The sequence below is a fragment of the Triticum dicoccoides genome, chromosome 7B (assembly GCF_002162155.2).
Source record: "Triticum dicoccoides isolate Atlit2015 ecotype Zavitan chromosome 7B, WEW_v2.0, whole genome shotgun sequence".
Taxonomy (NCBI): Eukaryota; Viridiplantae; Streptophyta; class Magnoliopsida; order Poales; family Poaceae; genus Triticum; species Triticum dicoccoides.
Window position 1 is genome coordinate 210,207,030 of NC_041393.1, and position 19,310 is coordinate 210,226,339.

The window sequence follows — 19,310 nt, forward strand, 5'->3', positions numbered from 1 at the left end:
TGTGATTTTCTCCAATATTAAAGTGCCTTCTCAGTAACAAATCCCTTGTGTTGACCCTGTCATTCAACATTAACCAAGCAAATAATAGATCGTTATGAAGATTAAGGCATTGGTTTCATCTAGTTTGGATAAATGACTAAAAAGTTACGCTAGTCTTAAGATCAGGGGCTAAATTATGAGAAAACTATTCGCGGATAGGTCCCTGGCTGAAAATAAAACTAAAAAGAAAAATCTACAGTGCGAACGTTCGCTAACAGAGCTAAGCAAACGAATTCGTTCGTTAAAACGATCTAACAGGTCAACGCTCACTAACTATCTAAAAAAACGAAAAACCGATCTAACCTAATAAACCGAGAAAACCGAACGGTTTATACCGGTTCGACTGCGGCGAGGCGGCGGTGAAATCCTGTGGGCCGGGGAGGCGGCTCCGTTGCTTGGCGACGGCGGCGGCGCGAGGCGGTGGCGACAGCAGCAGCAGCTAGCGGCGCGGGTGGCGGCTATGTGGGGCGGCGGCGGCTCGGCGGCGGTGGTGGTGTGGCGCTGCGGCGGCGGGGCGATGAGGAGGTCGAGGAGGTCGGGTCCTGGCCTTATAAAGGCGGGAGGGCGAGGCGGCGGCCCCGTCCGACTTGGAGGAGGGGTCGGGCGGCGCGGGGCATGCCCCGACTCATCTGGAGTCCGAAGGCGACACGGCAGCCAGGGCCGTCTTCAGGAATTCGAGGCCCCAGTGCGAAGCGCAAATGATGCCCTAAACTTTGAAAACTTCTTATAACTAAGTCCTACTCTCATTTAAGTTATATTGACTTATTTATGCGAAAAGTTATATTAACTATAAATATTTGGTATTTCTTATAAAATATACCAACTATCTTCCCTTAAAGAATTCATCCGTGGGGCCCCGCAAAAAACAAAAGAATTCATCCGTGGAGCAATAAACATATAAAAATTACTAATTATCCTAAGATCTGACGCACATGTACAATATACTAGTATCTCATTAGCCGCAATATTATTGTATAGAAAATGTAGCCTAATTGAAATCGTCTTTATCTTGGGTGCACCTGAGACATCAGACATGGACTGGTCGGTGATGTGTAAATTAAATCTTCAAATCGATTTGGCCTAAGCCTGATCGCCCGACACCACCCGCCGCCTTCTGCTTTTCTTGGCAGCATTGGCCATAGCTGAAGCTGGTTTCTGCTCGAATTCACCACTGACCCTGCCTGACCCTGCCCTCTCCTGCTTCTTGCGTTCTGGCCGACCCCAAGCAGATTCGATCTAGTCCCGGGACTTCGGAGGACTAGAAACAAAGGGATCAACAACGTAATCGATTGAGGTTCGCTAAAAAGAACGTAATCGATCGGGGCAGATGGCTGATTGGGAAGGAGTTCGGGAGAGAATCGGGGCATGCGATCGATCTGCAGGAAACTCAAGCGACCAGACCAGGCCAGAAGGCCCAAAAGAGAAAAAAAGGAATACTAGTATAGCGTAGGCCCAAAACTGGGGGCCCCTGGGATTTGGGGGCCCTGTGCGATCGCACTCCTCGCACAGGCCCCTGGACGGCCCTGACGGCAGCGCGGCGGGGGGAAGGCGGTGGTGGCCTGCTGGGCCAAGGCCCGGCTCGGCTGGGCCGGCCCAGTTGGGTCGCGCGCAGTTTAAAAAAATGATTTTCACGAGAAAAAAATCATAAATAATAAAAAATAAAAATTTAAAAATTCTAGAAACAATTTTCACCGTCCAAACATAATATTTGGGATGAAATGAACATTTTTCTGGGCTAAACACAATTTTTCAAAAATGCATGTTTTTCCCTAATTCAAATAAAATAGCAAATAAAATACAATAAAATAATAATTTGATTTCAGCATTTTTTTCAATATTTCTCCTCTGTTTTGAGGAAGTCATTTTATCCTCTCTCATTTATTTTATTGAAGTGAAATAATTGAAAAGAAATCATTAAAATGAAATTGATCCTATTTTTCAAATTTGAAATAAATTCAAATATAAAATTTTTGTGAAACCTCCAACTCTCTCCTTGGGTCCTTGAGTTGCTTAAAATTTCTAAGATCACAACCAAAGTGCAATAAAATATGATATGCTTATGATGATCTATGTATAACATCCAAATTGAAAAATTGGATGTTACATTATTTTTTTTCTATAAAGCTGGTCGAACATATATAAGTTTGAATTTTCAGATAAAATAGACCTTATATTTTAGAACAGATGAAGTGGTATTTCACAGCCAATATATGAAAAAAAAAAGAAACATGTGGCGTACACGAAGGTTAACCCATTGAAAGCTTTGTCTGACTTCGCCTCTCGGAGAATATCTGGTACAACGGTGCTTGTGGTGCTACCGGCGCACCGAACTTTCTTTGGTAGATTTACATAACACACTTCACATGCCTCTAGTATTCATAGATGACACAGACCGAGTGATGGCAAGTGTGCTCTTTGCGGTGCACCGGAAGATGTCAGCCATATTCTATTTTTCTGCCTCATTGCACAGTTCTTCTGGAGTTGTGTCCATGAGAGCTTGGCATTCACTTAGAACTCCAAACATGTAACAGTTTCGCTGGATGGTTTACACTTTGCGTGGGCCTAATGTAGAGTTGTTTGGAGTGCCTTTACAACACAATCTTGGACCCTTTTGCGTCATGCGCAATAACCTGCAATTGGGAGAATCATCTCTGACCAACCAGTCGAGTATATCTTTAAAACCAACACTTTCTTTCAGTTGTGGCTACCTTTGGGTAAGGAGAAGGACAATGCACTGGCAGACACTACATTATTGAAGATTAGGCTCATTCACTCAATCAACAGGTATCCCATGGCGAACATAAATTATGAGGATCATATTTCTTAGTTGTCCTATTTGGGCGGTGTCAAGGGTCCGATTGTGTGCATCGTCAACAGTGGGCATGGTGCCTCCATGGAGGCTGCGACAGCCAAAGGCTTCGACATCGCCATCCTGACCATGTCGGGCAGGTGTAATTCAGGTACGTTCGACGCTATGGGCACCTTCAAAAACCCAGCAAAGGGCCTCTTACCGCCGTCAAGGATCCTAAGCCAATCGTCCGGATAGCCACCGGGCTAACCCCTACGTCGCTGCCCACTTAGCGATCTATCCAAGCCAACTAAGACTGCGTCTACTATTCAGGGACTGAGAAGCACAGAAGGAGGAGGGCGAAAGTGACAACGAGGACATGACCATCCCCACTACGTTTGAGTCGGGCCAACCCAAACCGAAATTATGCCAGGACGTGGAGCACCGCTTCGAAAACCTTGCCGCCGAAGCGATCGGTCAGCATCACACGCGACATAGCCCACGGAAAGCCACCGGCCCAACGGACTGAGATCCATTGACTTGCTAGTCACCAGTCACCAGTGAACAGTACGGTGACTTGTCCCCTCTCCAGACCGTCCGATCTAAAATCGGCGGACAGATACACGTGAACAGTACAAAGATCTATAGTGCTTGGTATACAGTACCTCGTCCACAGTACTCGGTCTACAGTACCCTATCTGCGGTGTTTTTGCTACAGTGTTTGATCTGTGCCGCCCCCCTGCATCCAACGGCGGGCTACTTGCCAGTTACAGCGTGACTTGGCAGAGGCTAGTCGTTGGATCCCAATCCCGCCCCAACGCACCAAATCCACACGCGACTGCACCAGGTCCATCTGATTTTGGGTGTGTGTATGGTGGCACAGGTAGAGCTATAGGTTAGGGTTTGCTATCGCCCTCAGGGGCGCCCCTCAGAAGCAACCTTGTACTCCTAATTCACAAAACAACATGCATCTCGGTTATAAATTCAAGATTTTTGTACACAAAACATTCTCTTTCCATTTTCTAGCTAGTTTTCAGAATTATATTCTTGTGTTCAAAGAAGAAGTTCTTGTGGTTGTTGCAGAATACAGTAGTACAGTACGTACAACTCTTCCACGTCAGTTGATGCCTTGATGATTACCGTCTCAGCACCAGTGGCTCCCCGCCGTCACCACCACCAACTCCAGAGTCCAACTCCCGTCTCCGCCGCTCTCCCTACTCATCGCCACGACCTCCCACCCTTTCTCGTCAGGGGGAGCGAGGGCTCGATGTGGATCGCTCCCATGGCTGGACTCACCAAGATTCTCCTCCCTCTCCTCCTCCTCTCCGTCGCTGCGGCCGCTTCGCCGTCGTCGGACGCCGAGGCTGTATCCCGGTTCCAGGAGTACCTCCGCATCGACACGGCGCAGCCGACGCCGGACTACGCCGCGGCGGTGGCCTTCCTCCGGGACCAGGCGGCGGCTGTCGGGCTTGAGGCGCGGACGCTGGAGTTCGCCGCCGGCAAGCCCTTGCTGCTGCTCCGGTGGCCCGGGCGGCGGCCGTCGCTTCCTTCTATTCTTCTAAACTCCCACACCGACGTCGTGCCGTCGGAGCCCAAGAAGTGGGAGCACGCGCCTCTTTCTGCCACTCTTGACGAGGCATCCGGTCGCATCTACGCGCGCGGCTCCCAGGCAAGATTGCTTTCAGCCGCGATATTTTTCTACTTGTTTCGTTTGGGCTGCAAATATGAATATACTATCATATAATCTGTAGACTACAAATAACCCCAAAGATAATTGCTTTAGGCCGTGTGCAGTCTCTGTTATATACTTATATCACAGGCAAGCTTCTTGGTTGCCAATATATGATTTCAGTGGGATGCGGAGTTTCTACACCCAGGAGCATCAGTAAATTCAGAAAAATTCAAAAATAATTCAAAAAATTCTGATTTTTTTTGTGGCATACTTTCACAAATGTTTGTTGTGCATGCAAAATTTCATCGCAAAATCACATTGGTAGAAGGCGTGGTAAAATAAACAAAATCGATGCTCTGAAAATGTTACTTACAAAAGCATTTTGGAGCTCTGATTTTGTTTTTTTGGCACGACTTCCACCAATGTGATTTCATGATGAAATTTTGCATGCACAACAAACATTTGCGAAAGTATGTCACAAAAAAAATTCAGATTTTTTTGAATTTTTTTTCTATTTTTTTGATTTTACTGTTCACACCAGGAGCATTTGCTCCTGGGTGCAGAAATGTACTTTCGTTCATCGACGAGCATGCTTGAGTAATTTATCCATCTCTAACCTTTTTGGGCATGGTTCGTGGTATGTAACTTGACTAATACGTGATTTTTAGCACTGAATCCAATCAGTGTTCTCTGTTGTCGCTACTGATGATGTTATTAACTTGTGAGTTGTGACTAGATTCACTGTAGTTGTAGAGATCTATACTCCATGTGCACTTTGTTCTATGCAACCTATATTGCCTGAAATATATGAACTGCACTACTTAAAATTTATATTTTCCCTTTATAGTCCAGTATCTAGCTGCATTGAGATGATATGTATGCCTCGATATGCATGATCCATCCGAGTGACCTTCACAAACTCTGCGAGACTGCTAAAAGTTACAATGTGGTGTGATAAGCTGTCACTTCTACATGTTTATCTTATCTAAGAGATCTTCGCTGTGGTTCATGAATGTAGGACATGAAGTGTGTGGGGATGCAGTATCTTGAAGCCATTCGGCATCTCCGTAATGCGGGCTTTGTCCCAGATCGGAACATATATATTATATTTGTTCCCGATGAGGAGATTGGAGGACATGAGGGTGTTGAGCTATTCGTTGCATCGAAGGAATTCAAGGAGCTGAATGTGGGATTGGTTCTTGATGAGGGGCTTGCATCCCCTGGGGAGGAGTACCGGGTGTTCTATGCAGAGCGTAGTCCTTGGTGGCTTACTATTAAAGCAAAGGGAGCTCCAGGGCATGGTGCAAAGTTGTATGATGGTAGCGCAATGGAGAATTTAATGAAAAGTGTGGAGGCTCTTCGGAGGTTCCGGACAGCTCAGTTTGATTTGGTCAAGTCCGGAGAGAAAGCTGAAGGGGATGTTGTATCGGTGAATTTTGCGTACTTGAAGGCTGGGACACCAACACCCACGGTTAGTTTATTCAAGTTCCTGTTTACAATGTGCTAAGTGTAATTTACGATTGGCTATTGGATCCCTCACAACATCAATTAAAAATATAAGCAGCTTGAGTACTTGATCGCCTGCTCATTTGCTAACGTGATGTCCTTTTTCTTGATTAACCTACGTATTTTAAAATTTATTTCCAGATGACACAGTGCATAGGATTCATATTTGATGTTTGTTCAAATTGAACAATCAGTTCCTTTGACTAGGAATTATTTATTCTACACTCAATATCTGTTTAGTATTGATTTTGTTTAGTCTTTGAATCTCTGACATGTCTGGTAGCGTGATGAGATAGGTAACCCACCTGCTAAAAAAAGAGGACCATATGATTTCAGCACTACTAAGGCCTGTTTTCTTCTTAGTTGGTGCTGTCCAGTAACGTTATGTCTCAAGTTTTTTAGAATTACCATAGTTAATCACACTTACATAGAACCTGATACTTTTGTGTTCTGTCCATTCTTCGAGTCAGAAAACTGCAAGTCATTTCTTGAAGTTCATTTACTTAGATAAGTCATATCTTGAAGTTTATTTACTTAGAAATGTACCACGGAGTTCACAATCATTATCATCTAGACTCTGATGCTTTTATGTACTATAACATCTTGAATTCATTGCAATTATTTGCTATCTTAGTCATGTATTTTTTGTCAAAAGGAGAACACTTTGCCATCAAGTTCACCCTGATTGACTCATGTTTTCAGTTAAAAAGTCTATTCTCGCTCTTATTTCAGGGTTTTGTGATGAATCTACAACCATCTGAAGCAGAGGTAGGAATTGACATTCGAATCCCTCCTAGTGTTCATACTGAAGCACTAGAGAAGCGTCTTGCTGAAGAATGGGCACCTTCTTCACGCAACATGACCTTCGAGGTATGATGTTCTTGACAGGGCAATCACTCATGCCTTGTCAACATATTATAATCCATGTTGTCGAGAGCTTACATTATCTGTGATGTTTCTTGAATTGTAAAGGTTAATTTGTCATTTCTTTTGTGGACTGTAAATTTTTTGATTTGTCTTTTAGTTAAATTATGAAAAAGAAAGAAATATCTAACACAAGATTAAGGTAGAAAGTTTTCTAGAATAACTGAAGAAGGTTAATTATCTTGTAATTATTGATTAAGTTGAAGGGTTGAAGTAATTATTGAGGTTTGCTGTGTTAGTCTGTATTAGCTTACTTTTTATTGGGTACTGGGGGTTAAGGGTGTTTTTTCTGACTGTCTAGGGTGTTGAGTATAAGATAGGAGTATTTCATCTGGTGTACTAAAGCCTGGACTTCTATTGGTGAAAACTGATTGCTGTTCAGTTTGTGCCTACTACAAATGCTCGAAAGGCAATGCATTGGCGAAAATTTGCGAAGGCAGATGAAAATAGCTTGTGAACGAATAATGTTCGTGTAACATTTTGATGAGCAAAACAAAGGAGCAGTTCAGCTGAGAGTTTCCTTTTATTTTAATTTCGGCAATCTTGTAAGTATAATATTACATGGTGCATAAGTTTGTAATCATGTTTCTTGTTGATGTCTGTTTGACAGTTCAAACAGAAGGGCTCTGTCCTTGACAAGTTAGGGAAACCAGCCATGACAATTGCTGACAGCTCAAACCCATGGTGGCCTGTGTTTGAAGAATCTGTGAGGAGAGCTGGTGGCAAACTTGGCAAGCCGGAGATATTTCCGGCTTCTACTGATGCTCGTTATTTCCGGGAAATTGGGATACCAGCTTTCGGCTTTTCCCCTATGGCGAACACACCAGTACTGCTTCATGATCATAACGAGGTGTGTGCCACCAAGCTCCATTTAAATATCTCAAGCCATCAACTTACTGAAAAATTCTATTGTCTTTATTGTATAGAATAGCATAGCTTTACAACTAGAAACATCAACGTGCACATATAGTACCTGACAACTGAAACAGCAACACATTGGCCGTGCCCCTGTCGTTTATACACAAGAAAGTACCAATGTTCTTTACAAATACTTAAGATTTGTGCATGTCTTGCAGTTCCTGAGCAAAGATGAGTACCTCAAAGGAATTGGGATATACGAGTCCGTTATAAAGGCGCTGGCCACACACAAAGATGACGGCATCGACGAGGAGTCTAGGGCAGAGCTGTGAGGAAAGATGATCTTATCTTGCCAATGCCATGGCAGATATCTTGCCTCTTTGACGTGCAGTTGTAGCGCAGAAGAAGGTTTGGAGAAATACATGTTCTGTTTCTGCTCTGGCAGCCAAAGCAAAACCACAGATACGGTCCTTGTACATCTTCTCTAATAATTAGACCTGAAATAATTCATGATACTGCATATGTAGTTCCTCGACATATGTTATATAATGACATCTGTGCTTAAATAAGTGAGGGCATTTCATCCATCATTCTTCAGTTCTTTTTCTGGGTGCGGTGGTTCCTCGGAGTAATTGGCAAATGAGATGTGGACGCTTTCAACTCTAGCAAAGTAGCGCATGCAGGGAAGAAGCATGAGGCACGAATGGCGCAGCGGCGTAGGTAAGAGAGACTGATTTGGTAGAGGATGAGAACGCAGAACGGAAGGAAGCACGACACGCCTGCCATGTGTTGTGCACAAGCAGAGTGTCGGTGTACTAGAGTAGGGGTACCCTAGTATCCCGAACTTGTGCATGGGCAGTCGTAGCACCCCGTGGCAAGGCTTGCCGGGTGACCGCCAAGGTCTTCCGTGGTTCCTTTGGAGCCATTCAAAAACAAAATATTCAAGCCAAGGAGACAAGGCCCCGGCAAGAGGAGCTTGCCGGGAAGGCCAACCAAAACATCTCGAGGAACTTGCTGCGACGCACCACGCGTCCCGGCGAGGCCCGGTGAGCGACAAGCTTTCGGACGCGACAAGACAATGACCGCGGCAAGGCGCTTGCCACGGCAAGCTACCACCTTATACCCACGCTCCAGCACATCCACCAAAGTGTCGCCCTGGGGCCTTTCCAGGCGCGCGTGGCAAGAGGCTGTGCAGCCAGCGGTGCGCGGTGGCAAGCGACGCTGACATGATTGCCATCGTGGCGAACGGTGGCGTCCCTGACGGTCCCTTTTTGCACTATTTGGGCGACGTAGACGGGCATTTAATGCCTTTGTCCCCTGCCGTCAGGGTTAGGTATGATACACTGTACAGGTAGTTGTACCAACCGCAATTCCTTTTCCATTTTTACCCTTGTCTACGTTGCCACCTGTCGGAGACCCCTTTAGCATATAAAAGGAGGCCCATGCGCAACGTAGAGGAGGGTTCGAAGGCAGAAAACACTCACGCTCGGTCTCGTTAGCAGCTAGAGGGTACTGTAGCACTCAGCGCTCCCGAGCAAGAACTCAATACACCTAGACATGCAGCAGTAGGAGTGTTATCTCTCCGGAGAGCTCCGAAGCTGGGTAAATCCGCTCGTGTGCTTCGCCTCGATCTGCTCTTCGTGCGATCTCCGCCCCCCGCCGAACCGAAAGGGGCTCGGTCCGCCGGTCCCATAGGTGTTCGTGGATCAGTTTTCCCTGACATCTTTGGCGCGCCGGGTAGGGGGCGTCGAGGTTGTGTGAACCTGATCCGGCGTTCACACGAGCTAGATCTTCATCTTCTTCATCGACATGCCACCGAAGAAGAAGGCTTCGGCGGCAGCTGTTCCGTCCACGTCGATCCCACCACCACCGGAGCAAACGGGTGGTGGGATAGGCGCCGGCGGAAGAACGGACATCGACGAGGGAGCCCACGGTGCTACCAGGTCCAAGGACAAGGCTGCGCAGACCTCGGCGTCCGTACATGCACCGCGCCCATCTCAGGAGGTGCAGGACCGACAGTGTCATGGCATTCGCAGTGCCATACGTTTGTTGGACCAAGATCGAGCTGGTGGATCTCGGGGTGCTCAAGACCAGCATGCACGCCAACATGCTGGCACGAGCGAGACACGGTCGCCTGGACGGGATACTGCTCCTTCTAACATAGTTAGAAGTTCGAGCAAATCCCGCTTCTCACACCGTTCGCCACTGCCGCCCACCACTTCAGCAGAAGCTTTGGCGCGAGCTCAACTGCTCCTAGATTACCCTCCAACGGCAGACAAGATCGATGAATGGAGGGCCACCATTCAGAGTCTCATCGGCTTCGCCAACAGCGACACTCCGCGGCAGACGAATACATCGCTGCCGCGGCAGGGCTGCCAGGCACGAGCCGATGGCGACGAAACCGGTGGGGGTGCAACCACCATGCACTCTCCACCCCGAAGGCCAAGATCGCCGACTCGCCGGATCCACCTCGACAGCGACTCCACCGCATCATCAGATCCACGAGCTCGTCGCGATCAGCGCCAAGTTCTTCACGAACGACAGCAAGAAGACGCTCGAACTCGCATCGAGCGCCGAAGAGAAGCGCGGTGTCAATCGGACCAGCGCGCTGGCACCACTGTCGACATGTATGCACCAAGGGAACCAGGCGACTTGCCGTACGCGGTGGGTTGCCCTGCGTTCACTCGTGAGCTGCGGCAAGTCCAGTGGCCCAGCACGAAGAATTTCAAGCCAGACGTACCAGAGAAGTACGACGGCAAGTCGCATCCGTCGGAGTTCCTCAGCATCTACACCATCGCGGTGCAAGCTGCCGGGGGGCGGGACGACAAGATCCTGGCCAACTACTTCCCGCTGGTGCTCAAGCCCAATGTCAGATCCTGGCTCATGCACTTGCCGGACAACTCTATATCCTCCTGGGCAGACCTATGCCATCAGTTTGTTGGCGCCTTTACAGGCGGCCACAAGCCTCATGGCCAAGAGAGCGACCTTCATCTGCTCGCCCAGAAGGAAGGAGAGCCCCTGCGCAAGTACATTCAGAGATTCAGCCGCGTACAGCACAACATCCCAGATGTCCACCCTGCCGCGGTGATCAGCGCGTTCCATCAGAACGTGCGAAACCGCAGGATGCGAGAGGAGATGGCGATGTGCAAGATTAGAGACGTCAGTGAGCTATATGCCCTGGCCGACAAGTGTGCACGTGCTGAGGAAGGGAGGAAACTCCCCGGAGAGAATATAGAAGCAGGAGGATCTGATAGTGAGGAGGCTGCCCCGGCAAAGAAAAACCGGCGGCGGAACAACAGGAAGAAGAAAGGTAAAGATGTGCTAGTCGTTGAGCAGTCCGACAACGGAGGTGGCGCCAAGAAAGCCAAAGCTGGTAGCTCCGGCAAGGAGATTGACGCAGGCACCAACTACCAGGCTATGGCGGTCGCCGACAAGCAGGACGACACTAACAAGCAGTACTGCAAGATCCACCGCACCAAGGGCCATGACCTCCAGAGCTGCAAGAAGGTCGAGCAGCTTGTCGAGCAGCAAAAGGCTGAATACGAGCGACGCGACAAGGAGAAGGCCCAGGAAGGTGCTGGAGGAGCCGGCAAGAAACGCCCGGGCCGAGGAGGACGCCGCGGCAAGGCCAAGCAGCGGCAAGGAGACAGACCTCCCCGCGGCCGCGACAAGGATGAAGATGACGACGGCGATGAAGATATGGATGATGACGAGACCGATGAGCAGGAGTTCCAGAAAGCCACAGAGGTCCTGTGCGTTGACAGCGGTGCTTCTCTGCATACTTCACACCGCCAGCTCAAGCAGTGGGTGCGGGAAGTCAATGCGGCAGAACCACCCGTCGAGTCACGCAGGCCTCTGAAATGGTTCAACACGCCTATCATCTTTGATATTGAGGACCACCCTGATCGCATAACTGCGGTCGGGTGCTTGCCGATGTTGGTTTCACCAACTATCCGCAACCTCAAGGTCACTAAGATGCTGGTTGAAGGCGGGGCCGGCTTGAACCTGATCTCCTCCGCGGTACTCCAGAAACTCCAGATTCCTGATGGCGAGCTCGAAGAGACCGGCACATTCCAAGGAATCAATCTGGGAAGGAGCAAGCCGAAGGGAAAGATCACGTTGCCAGTAACATTTGGCAGCGAGTTGAACTTCAGGACTGAGAGGGTCACTTTTGACGTTGCTGACTTTCCATTGCCTTACAATGGGATACTCGACCGTCCAGCGCTCGCCAAATTCATGGCAGCCTCTCACTATGCATACAACGTGCTGAAGATGCCAGGCCCGATAAGTGTCATCTCTGTCCCTGGCGACAAGAAGGATGCTCTTATCTGCGCCAACAAGATCTACCGGGAAGCAGCAGCCGCGACAGATCGCAAGTCACTTGCCGTTGAAGCTCCCGGGACGAAGAAGAAGACCAAGTCCGGCAAGAGCTCTGATGCCCACTCTGGCAAGCGCACCTCTTCGGAGTGCTGCGCTACCGTCGAGGACGCACCATCGAGCTCCACCGGCAAGTGTAAGAAGACAATGGCAGCTCCACCAGAGACCAAGAAGGTGTCCGCCAAGGAGGATGGCACTGGTGGTACCTTCACCATCAGTGCCACTCTCGACCCTAAATAGGAAAGCGCGCTCGTTGCTTTCCTGCGGGCGAACGTCGACGTATTTGCGTGGCAACCGTCTGACATCCCCGGTGTTCCCAGGAAAGTAATCGAGCACCATCTTGCCGTCTATCCTCATGCGCGGCCCGTCAAGCAGAAGGTCAGGAAGCAGGCGGTGGAGCGCCAAGAATTCATCGCAGAAGAAATCAAGAAATTGGAAGCAGCAGGCCTTGTCAGAGGAGTGCTCCATCCTACGTGGTTGGCCAACCCTGTAGTCGTGCGCAAGGCAAACGGGAAATGGAGGCTTTGTATCGACTTTACCGATGTCAATAAAGCTTGTCCCAAAGACCCATTTCCCTTGTCGCGCATCGACCAGATTGTTGACTCCACGGCCGGATGTGACTTGCTTTCATTTCTTGATGCATACTCAGGATACCATCAGATCTTCATGGCAGAAGAGGATGAGGAGAAGACCGCTTTCATCACCCCATGCGGCACGTACTGTTTCCTACGGATGCCTTTCGGTTTAAAGAATGCTGGTTCAACATTTGCAAGGGTAGTCCATGACGCTTTTGAGCCGCAAATACACAGAAATGTGGAAGCCTACATGGATGACATAGTGGTCAAGAGCAAGGACAAGGCGACTCTGATTCAAGATTTAGACGAAACCTTTGCAAATCTGCGCAAGATCAACCTCAAGCTCAACCCCGAAAAGTGTGTGTTCGGAGTCCCCTCCGGCAAGCTTCTCGGGTTCTTCGTGTCTCAGCGGGGAATTGAAGCCAATCCCGACAAGTCAAGGCCATTGAGCAGATTGAAGCACCAAAGCGCGTCAAGGATGTACGAAGACTTGCCGGTTGCGTAGCTGCTCTCAGCAGGTTTATCTCTAGGTCTGCTGAGCGCGCCCTGCCATTTTTCAAAATATTGAAAAGGGCAGGTCCAATGAAATGGACTCTGGAAGTGGAGGCTGCACTGCAGGACTTAAAGAGATACCTGTCCTCCACTCCAACACTTGTCGCACCTAAGCCACAAGAGAAGTTGCTGCTATATATAGCGGCAACCAATCAAGTGGTTAGTGCTGTGTTAGTAGCGGGGAGGGAGGCGGATGATGAGCCAGCAACCACGGCAGACGCATCCAGCGACAAGCAGGGGGCTTCACCGGCAAGCTCTGGTCCCGACAAAGATGGATCTGCGCAGGCGCGTGAGAAGATGCAGAAAAGAATGGTGCAGCGCCCAGTTTACTTTGTCAGTTTCCTTCTGCAGGGGGCTAGGTCAAGGTACTCTGGTGTGCAGAAATTGCTTTTCGGCCTTTTCATGGCCTCGAGAAAGCCGCGCCATTACTTCCAAGCACATGAGATCACAGTCGTCACTCGTTTTTCGCTGAAGAGGATACTGCAAAATCCAGAAGCAACAGGCATGATTGTTGAGTGGGCACTGGAACTGTCAAGCTTTGGCCTCAAGTTTGAGAGCACTTCAACTATCCAAAGCAGAGCATTGGCGGAGTTCATAGCAGAATGGACGCGAACACAAGATGAAGAAATTCCAGAAATGAGCATCCCCGTCAAGGAAGCAAGCAAAGAGTGGCTGATGTACTTTGATGGTGCCTTCTCGTTGCAAGGCGCCGGTACAGGCGTGCTACTTGTTGCACCCACCGGAGAGCACCTCAAGTACGTAGTCCAGATGCACTTTCCCAAGGAGAAAGCAACGAACAATATCGCAGAGTATGAAGGTTTGCTTGCCGGTCTCAGGATCGCAGCAGACCTTGGGATCAAGAAGCTCATTGTCAGGGGCGACTCGCAGCTTGTCGTCCACCAAGTGAACAAGAATTATCAGAGTCCGTTGATGGAAGCTTACGTTGATGAAGTGAGAAAGCTAGAAGAGCACTATGACGGCCTACAAATGGAATATGTTCCAAGGGCTCAGAACGACATTGCCGATGGCGTGTCGAAGTGCGCCGCACTTAAGTTACCTGTGGAACCAGGGATCTTTGTGCTCAAACTGACTCAACCGTCTGTAACGCCATCAACTGGACAGAGCAAGAAAAGGAAGTTGATTTCTGGTGACTACTTTCCGGCAGAGCTCCCCGAAGCCGCCGCCAAGAAGGTCCTCAAGATCAACTCCAAGCGTGCTGAGGAGCAGTCTGCTCCGGCAAGCCCTAGGGTTTGTTCCGTTGAAGCAGACGCTCCCGACAAGTTTTGCTCCGGCAAGCTTGCTGGGGAACGTCAAGCTCCGGCAGAGCCGCAGGTTCTCGCCGTAGAAGCGAATGTTCCCGCAGCAGCGGATGTGCCTTTAGTCCTTGTTGTCGAGCCGCAAGCTCTAGCATGGGCATAGCAGATTGTCCGTTTCCTTCAGACAGGAGAACTTCCCGAAGAGCAAGAAGAAGCGGAAAGAGTAGCCCGGCAGTCAAGTATGTACCAGTTTGTCGACAACACACTGTACAGAAGAAGACTCAACGGCGTGAAATTGAAGTGTATTCACCGGGAAGACGGACAAAAGCTGTTGGCAGAGATACATGGAGGCATATGTGGTCACCACATTGGCGCAAGAGCACTTGCCGGCAAAGCGTTCCGGCAAGGTTTATTTTGGCCGACAGCCCTCCAGGATGCAACTGCACAAGTAACCAAGTGTGAAGCGTGCCAGTTCCATTCGAAGCAGATACACCAGCCAGCTCAAGCTCTCCAGACGATCCCTTTATCCTGGCCATTTTCGGTCTGGGGGCTCGACATCCTCGGCCCCTTTCCCCGAGCTGTCGGGGGCTTTGAGTACTTGTACGTTGCAATCGACAAGTTCACAAAGTGGCCGGAAGTGGAAGCAGTGAGGAAGGTGACAGCACAGTCAGCAGTCAAGTTCTTCAGGTCGATTGTTTGCCGCTTCGGGATCCCTAATAGGATCATCACCAACAACTGCACGCAATTCACGAGCCGCACCTTCATGCAGTACGTCCAAGATCTTGGCGCCAAGGTCTGCTTCGCTTCTATTGCTCATCCGAGAAGTAACGGTCAAGCGGAGAGGGCGAATGCTGAAGTGCTGCGCGGGCTCAAGACCAGGACTTTCGACAGGCTGCGCAAGTGCGGAAAGAACTGGATTGAGGAGCTGCCGATGGTTCTTTGGTCGCTCAGGACGACGCCAAATCGAGCCACTGGCCAGACACCTTTCGCTCTAGTCTATGGAGCAGAGGCAGTTCTCCCCACGGAACTCGTATACGGTTCACCTCGAGTGCTCGCTTATGATGAGTTTGAGCAAGAGCAGTTGCGACAAGATGACGCGCTGCTCCTTGAGGAGGACCGTCTTCAGGCCGCTGTACGAGCTGCTCGATACCAGCAAGCTTTGCGCCGCTACCATAGCTGCAGAGTTAATGCCAGAAGTCTCGAGGAAGGCGACCTTGTTCTTCGGCGCGTTTAGTCTGCCAAGAATTTCAACAAGTTGACGCCGAAGTGGGAAGGCCCTTACCGTGTGAAACGAGTCACTAGGCCTGGCGCTGTCCGCCTTGAGACCGAAGATGGCATTCCTGTGAGCAACTCCTGGAACATTGAGCATCTTCGTAAGTTTTACCCGTAGGGTGCGGTTGTCGGAACCTCTTCCGGCAACCACCTTTTGTACACGTCTTGCCGATGTTGCATGTAATCCTTCGTACAAAGCCGGGCGCAGACCCCGTGCATAAGTAAAGCTCATGTGCTCCGCACATCTTGTCAATTTCATGCTTTCTACTTTGCATATGTTATCTGACACTTTGTGCAGCACCTACCCCTGGTAAGCAATAACGAGCCGTAAGGCTCCATATCTTTATTTTCTCTTCTTTCTCTTTCTCAAGGAAAGGAAGGTTCCCTCGCCCACAAGTTTGCCGGGGGGAAAGGAGAAGATAATGGTGTGGACCAAGCCTCATTCGAGGAAGTTTCGCCTTACCGGGAAGCAAACGACAGAAAAGCTAAGTTGCTAAAGTTTGAGCAATCAGTTTTAAAATTTGCAAGTTATCTTCCTCGAACGACCGTGCTTTGTATGGAAAACCTGTGCGCGGAGGAACCAACTCGTAACTAGTTGCGCCCTTACTTTGTTTCGAGTCCGCTCAACAACTTAAGTGAGCTGCGACTAGTTGCGACAAGGTTTCTTGTCGGTAGCAGCACCGCCAGCAGGCTGCTGACGTCCCGCACTCAGCGCTCGCGGCTAAGGTGCCTGCACCGACAAGTTCCCTAAAAGCGTAGGGCAAAAACATACAAAGGAAGGAATCAAGTAAAGGAAATAACATAGCAATCGCTACCCGAAATAGAGTCATATTACAAGATAGCTTGTCGCAGCTCTAATAAATTGTTTTCATAACATGACCAGCAGCGACAAGAAAAAGAAAAAACGGGTGGCCTAATCTACGCGATCGCCCTCAACCCTCTTGATCCCGCTCACCTTGTCCACAATGGGTGCGACAAGGGTCTTGAGCGCTTCTAGATCAGCATCCGGCGGCAAGGTCCTGAGGACGCTGGTGAGGTTGAGGCCTGGGTTGCGGAAGGCCACCTTCACCAGCACCTTTTGAAGAGCTCCCACGCAGATCTTGCGCGACTCGTCGGCCAGCTGCTTTAGGATCTTCTCCCGGAGTCGCTGGAGGGCCGTAGCTACACCTTTGAAGAACAAGCTGAGCTTGGCGCTGGGTTGGAGGTGCTCGTCGAAGGAATACCCGAGATCCTCTATCCCCAGCTGCGCCAGCTCCCTGTCGATGACTGCGGCAACATCCACGAGACTCTCGGTCCAGTGCTCCACATTCTCCCTAAAAGCATTCTGGGCGGCAGCAGCACTCGCCAGCAACGCCTCGTCGGCCTTGATCTTCTCCTTCAAGGCCACCTCCTGCTCCCTGGCGCCGTCCAGTGTCTCGGTCAAAGTAGCCAGCTTCAACTCAAGATCTGCGTTGGAGTCCTTGGCGGCGCTAAGCTCCTTGCTCCTCTCGGCGAGACGACCCTGCAGCTCGCCATGGGTGTAGGCGTCCTTCTCGCGCTCACGCTTGAGCGCAGCAAGCTCCTCGCCGCTCACCTTGAGATCGGCCTCCAGCTGCGCCACCTTCGTCTCCAGCTTCTTCTTGGCGGCCTCGGCAGCTGCGACAGCATCCTCTGCTTCCTTGAGAGCCCCGCCGAGTGTTTGCTCGCGCGCCGCAAGCTCCTCCTCGTGGCTGTCAAGGTTAACCTTCCGCTGCACCAACTCGCCTTCCTGCGCAGACAGCTTCTCGGCGGCAAGCCGTTGTTGCTCTTCAACTTCAGCCTTCTCGAGGAGGAAGGCTTTACGCTCCTCGGCGAGTTGCTCCCGCTCCTCTGCCAGGGACCGGAGAGCTTCTTGGTTGAGGCCCCGGAGCTCCTCCGCGCGCTTCTCGATGTCCACTCCCGCCCTCGCGACAAGCGCTTCTCGGGATGCCAGCTTGGCCTGTCGGGCGCGGTAGAGCGACAGCAGCTTCCGCAGCAGCTGCTCCTCCTCAGGCTTGCCGCTGCTGCTGCTCGGCGCGTCGACCAGCGTCAGCCCAGCGGAGGCGAGCAACTCTTCATCGAAGGTTTCTCCTTCGACCGGCGCCCTGGAGCTCGATGCCCAGGGGAGCTTGATGAAGACGCCATCGCCGGCCTTCAAATAGGCGCCGGGCTGGGGCTCTTCGGAGCCTGACACAGCAGCAGCGGCGGAGGGATCGGCAGTCGGCACAGCTCCTGCGGCCTCGGGGCCGTCAGTGCGGTCGCTGGACCCCTCGCCAGCTTCTGCGGCGGCAGCTTTGGCGGCATCCCCGCCGGCGGGATCATCAGCGCCGGCTTCTTCTTCGGTGACATCAGCGTAGTCGGAATTGCCGCGCGCGTTCTCCTCGCCGGCGACCTCGGTTTCCATTGGATCCGTGGCAGATGGACCTGACGACCGGAAAAGGAAGAAAAGTCAAGCAAATATTCAAAAAGAAAATCAGAAGAAGAAGAACCCAAGGGAAGTTTTCAAGCAAGAGGATTACCTGTACTAGGATCTACAGCTGTGGTCTCCGCCACCGAGGGGTCGCTGGTGTTGTCCCTTGCCGGAGAACTGTCCCTTGCCGGAAAATTCTCCCTTGCCGGAGAACGCTCCCTTGCCGGGGAATCCTCTCTTGGCAGTGTAGTCGAAGCAGAAGGCATGTCGGGAGCAGCTTCCGGGCACTCCTGGTGAGACTGCTCTGCTCCTACGCAAACCAATAATCAGATGTCAGCAAAGAAAGAGCACCCATGCGCGCCTAACAGCAAGAAGTAAACCATATACTTACGCTGGGGGCTGCTTTGGGGAACAGTTGCCGGGTCCGGCAAGGTGGTCTCGGACACACCCCCTGCTATCGCGGTGGGTTCGTCCTCGATGACAATCACCGGGACCTTGGCTCTCTTCGCCGCTCTCTGGGTCAGAGTCCTGAAAAGGAATGGGTTCGGAGTAAAGAAAATCAGATACAAGACAAAACAGCGAGAATTGAAGAACTACAAGTACAGCAAAGAATCTTACTCTTCCTCTTCCTTATCGGAGCTGAGCGCGGATAGGTCGAAGTCCGACCCACCTTCGGCGCGACAAGGCGGAGGAGTAGGTTCCCTTAGCCGCTTGGCGGGAGCAGAAGCGATGGTCCGGGAGGGCCCCGCTCCAGTTGCCGCAGCGGCGTGAAGTGCTCCCGAGCGCAGCACGCGGCGCGGCGGCTGTTGACCCGTCTGCCGCCCCGCTATGTCTACGATCTTGCGGAGACGCCTTCTTGGCGGAGCTGGGGGCTCCGCTTGCGGCGAGTCGCTCGCGCCCTCGGCGGGCTCGCTCGCCTCAGCTTCAGGCTCGACAAGCTCTCCCTCGCCGGCAAGCTCCTCTCGCTCGGCAAGGCTTGCCGCCTCTGCTGCCTCTGCCTCCTCCACGGTGAATCCAAACTCGCCCGCGGCAGCGGCTGCTGCCGCCTCTTCCAGCCTAGTGGCGATGCGCTGCATCTCTGCAT

General features: G+C 50.8%; 1 protein-coding gene across 1 annotated transcript; it reads left to right on the forward strand.

Moving 5' to 3' along the window:
• Positions 1–3,966: 3,966 nt before the first annotated feature.
• On the forward strand, positions 3,967–8,377 carry LOC119336964 (aminoacylase-1-like). Its single transcript, XM_037609051.1, has 5 exons — positions 3,967–4,496; positions 5,518–5,970; positions 6,738–6,875; positions 7,540–7,779; positions 8,006–8,377. The coding sequence occupies exons 1-5, from the start codon at positions 4,095–4,097 to the stop codon at positions 8,117–8,119; spliced, it is 1,347 nt and encodes a 448-aa protein (XP_037464948.1). The 5' UTR covers positions 3,967–4,094; the 3' UTR covers positions 8,120–8,377.
• Positions 8,378–19,310: the final 10,933 nt, after the last annotated feature.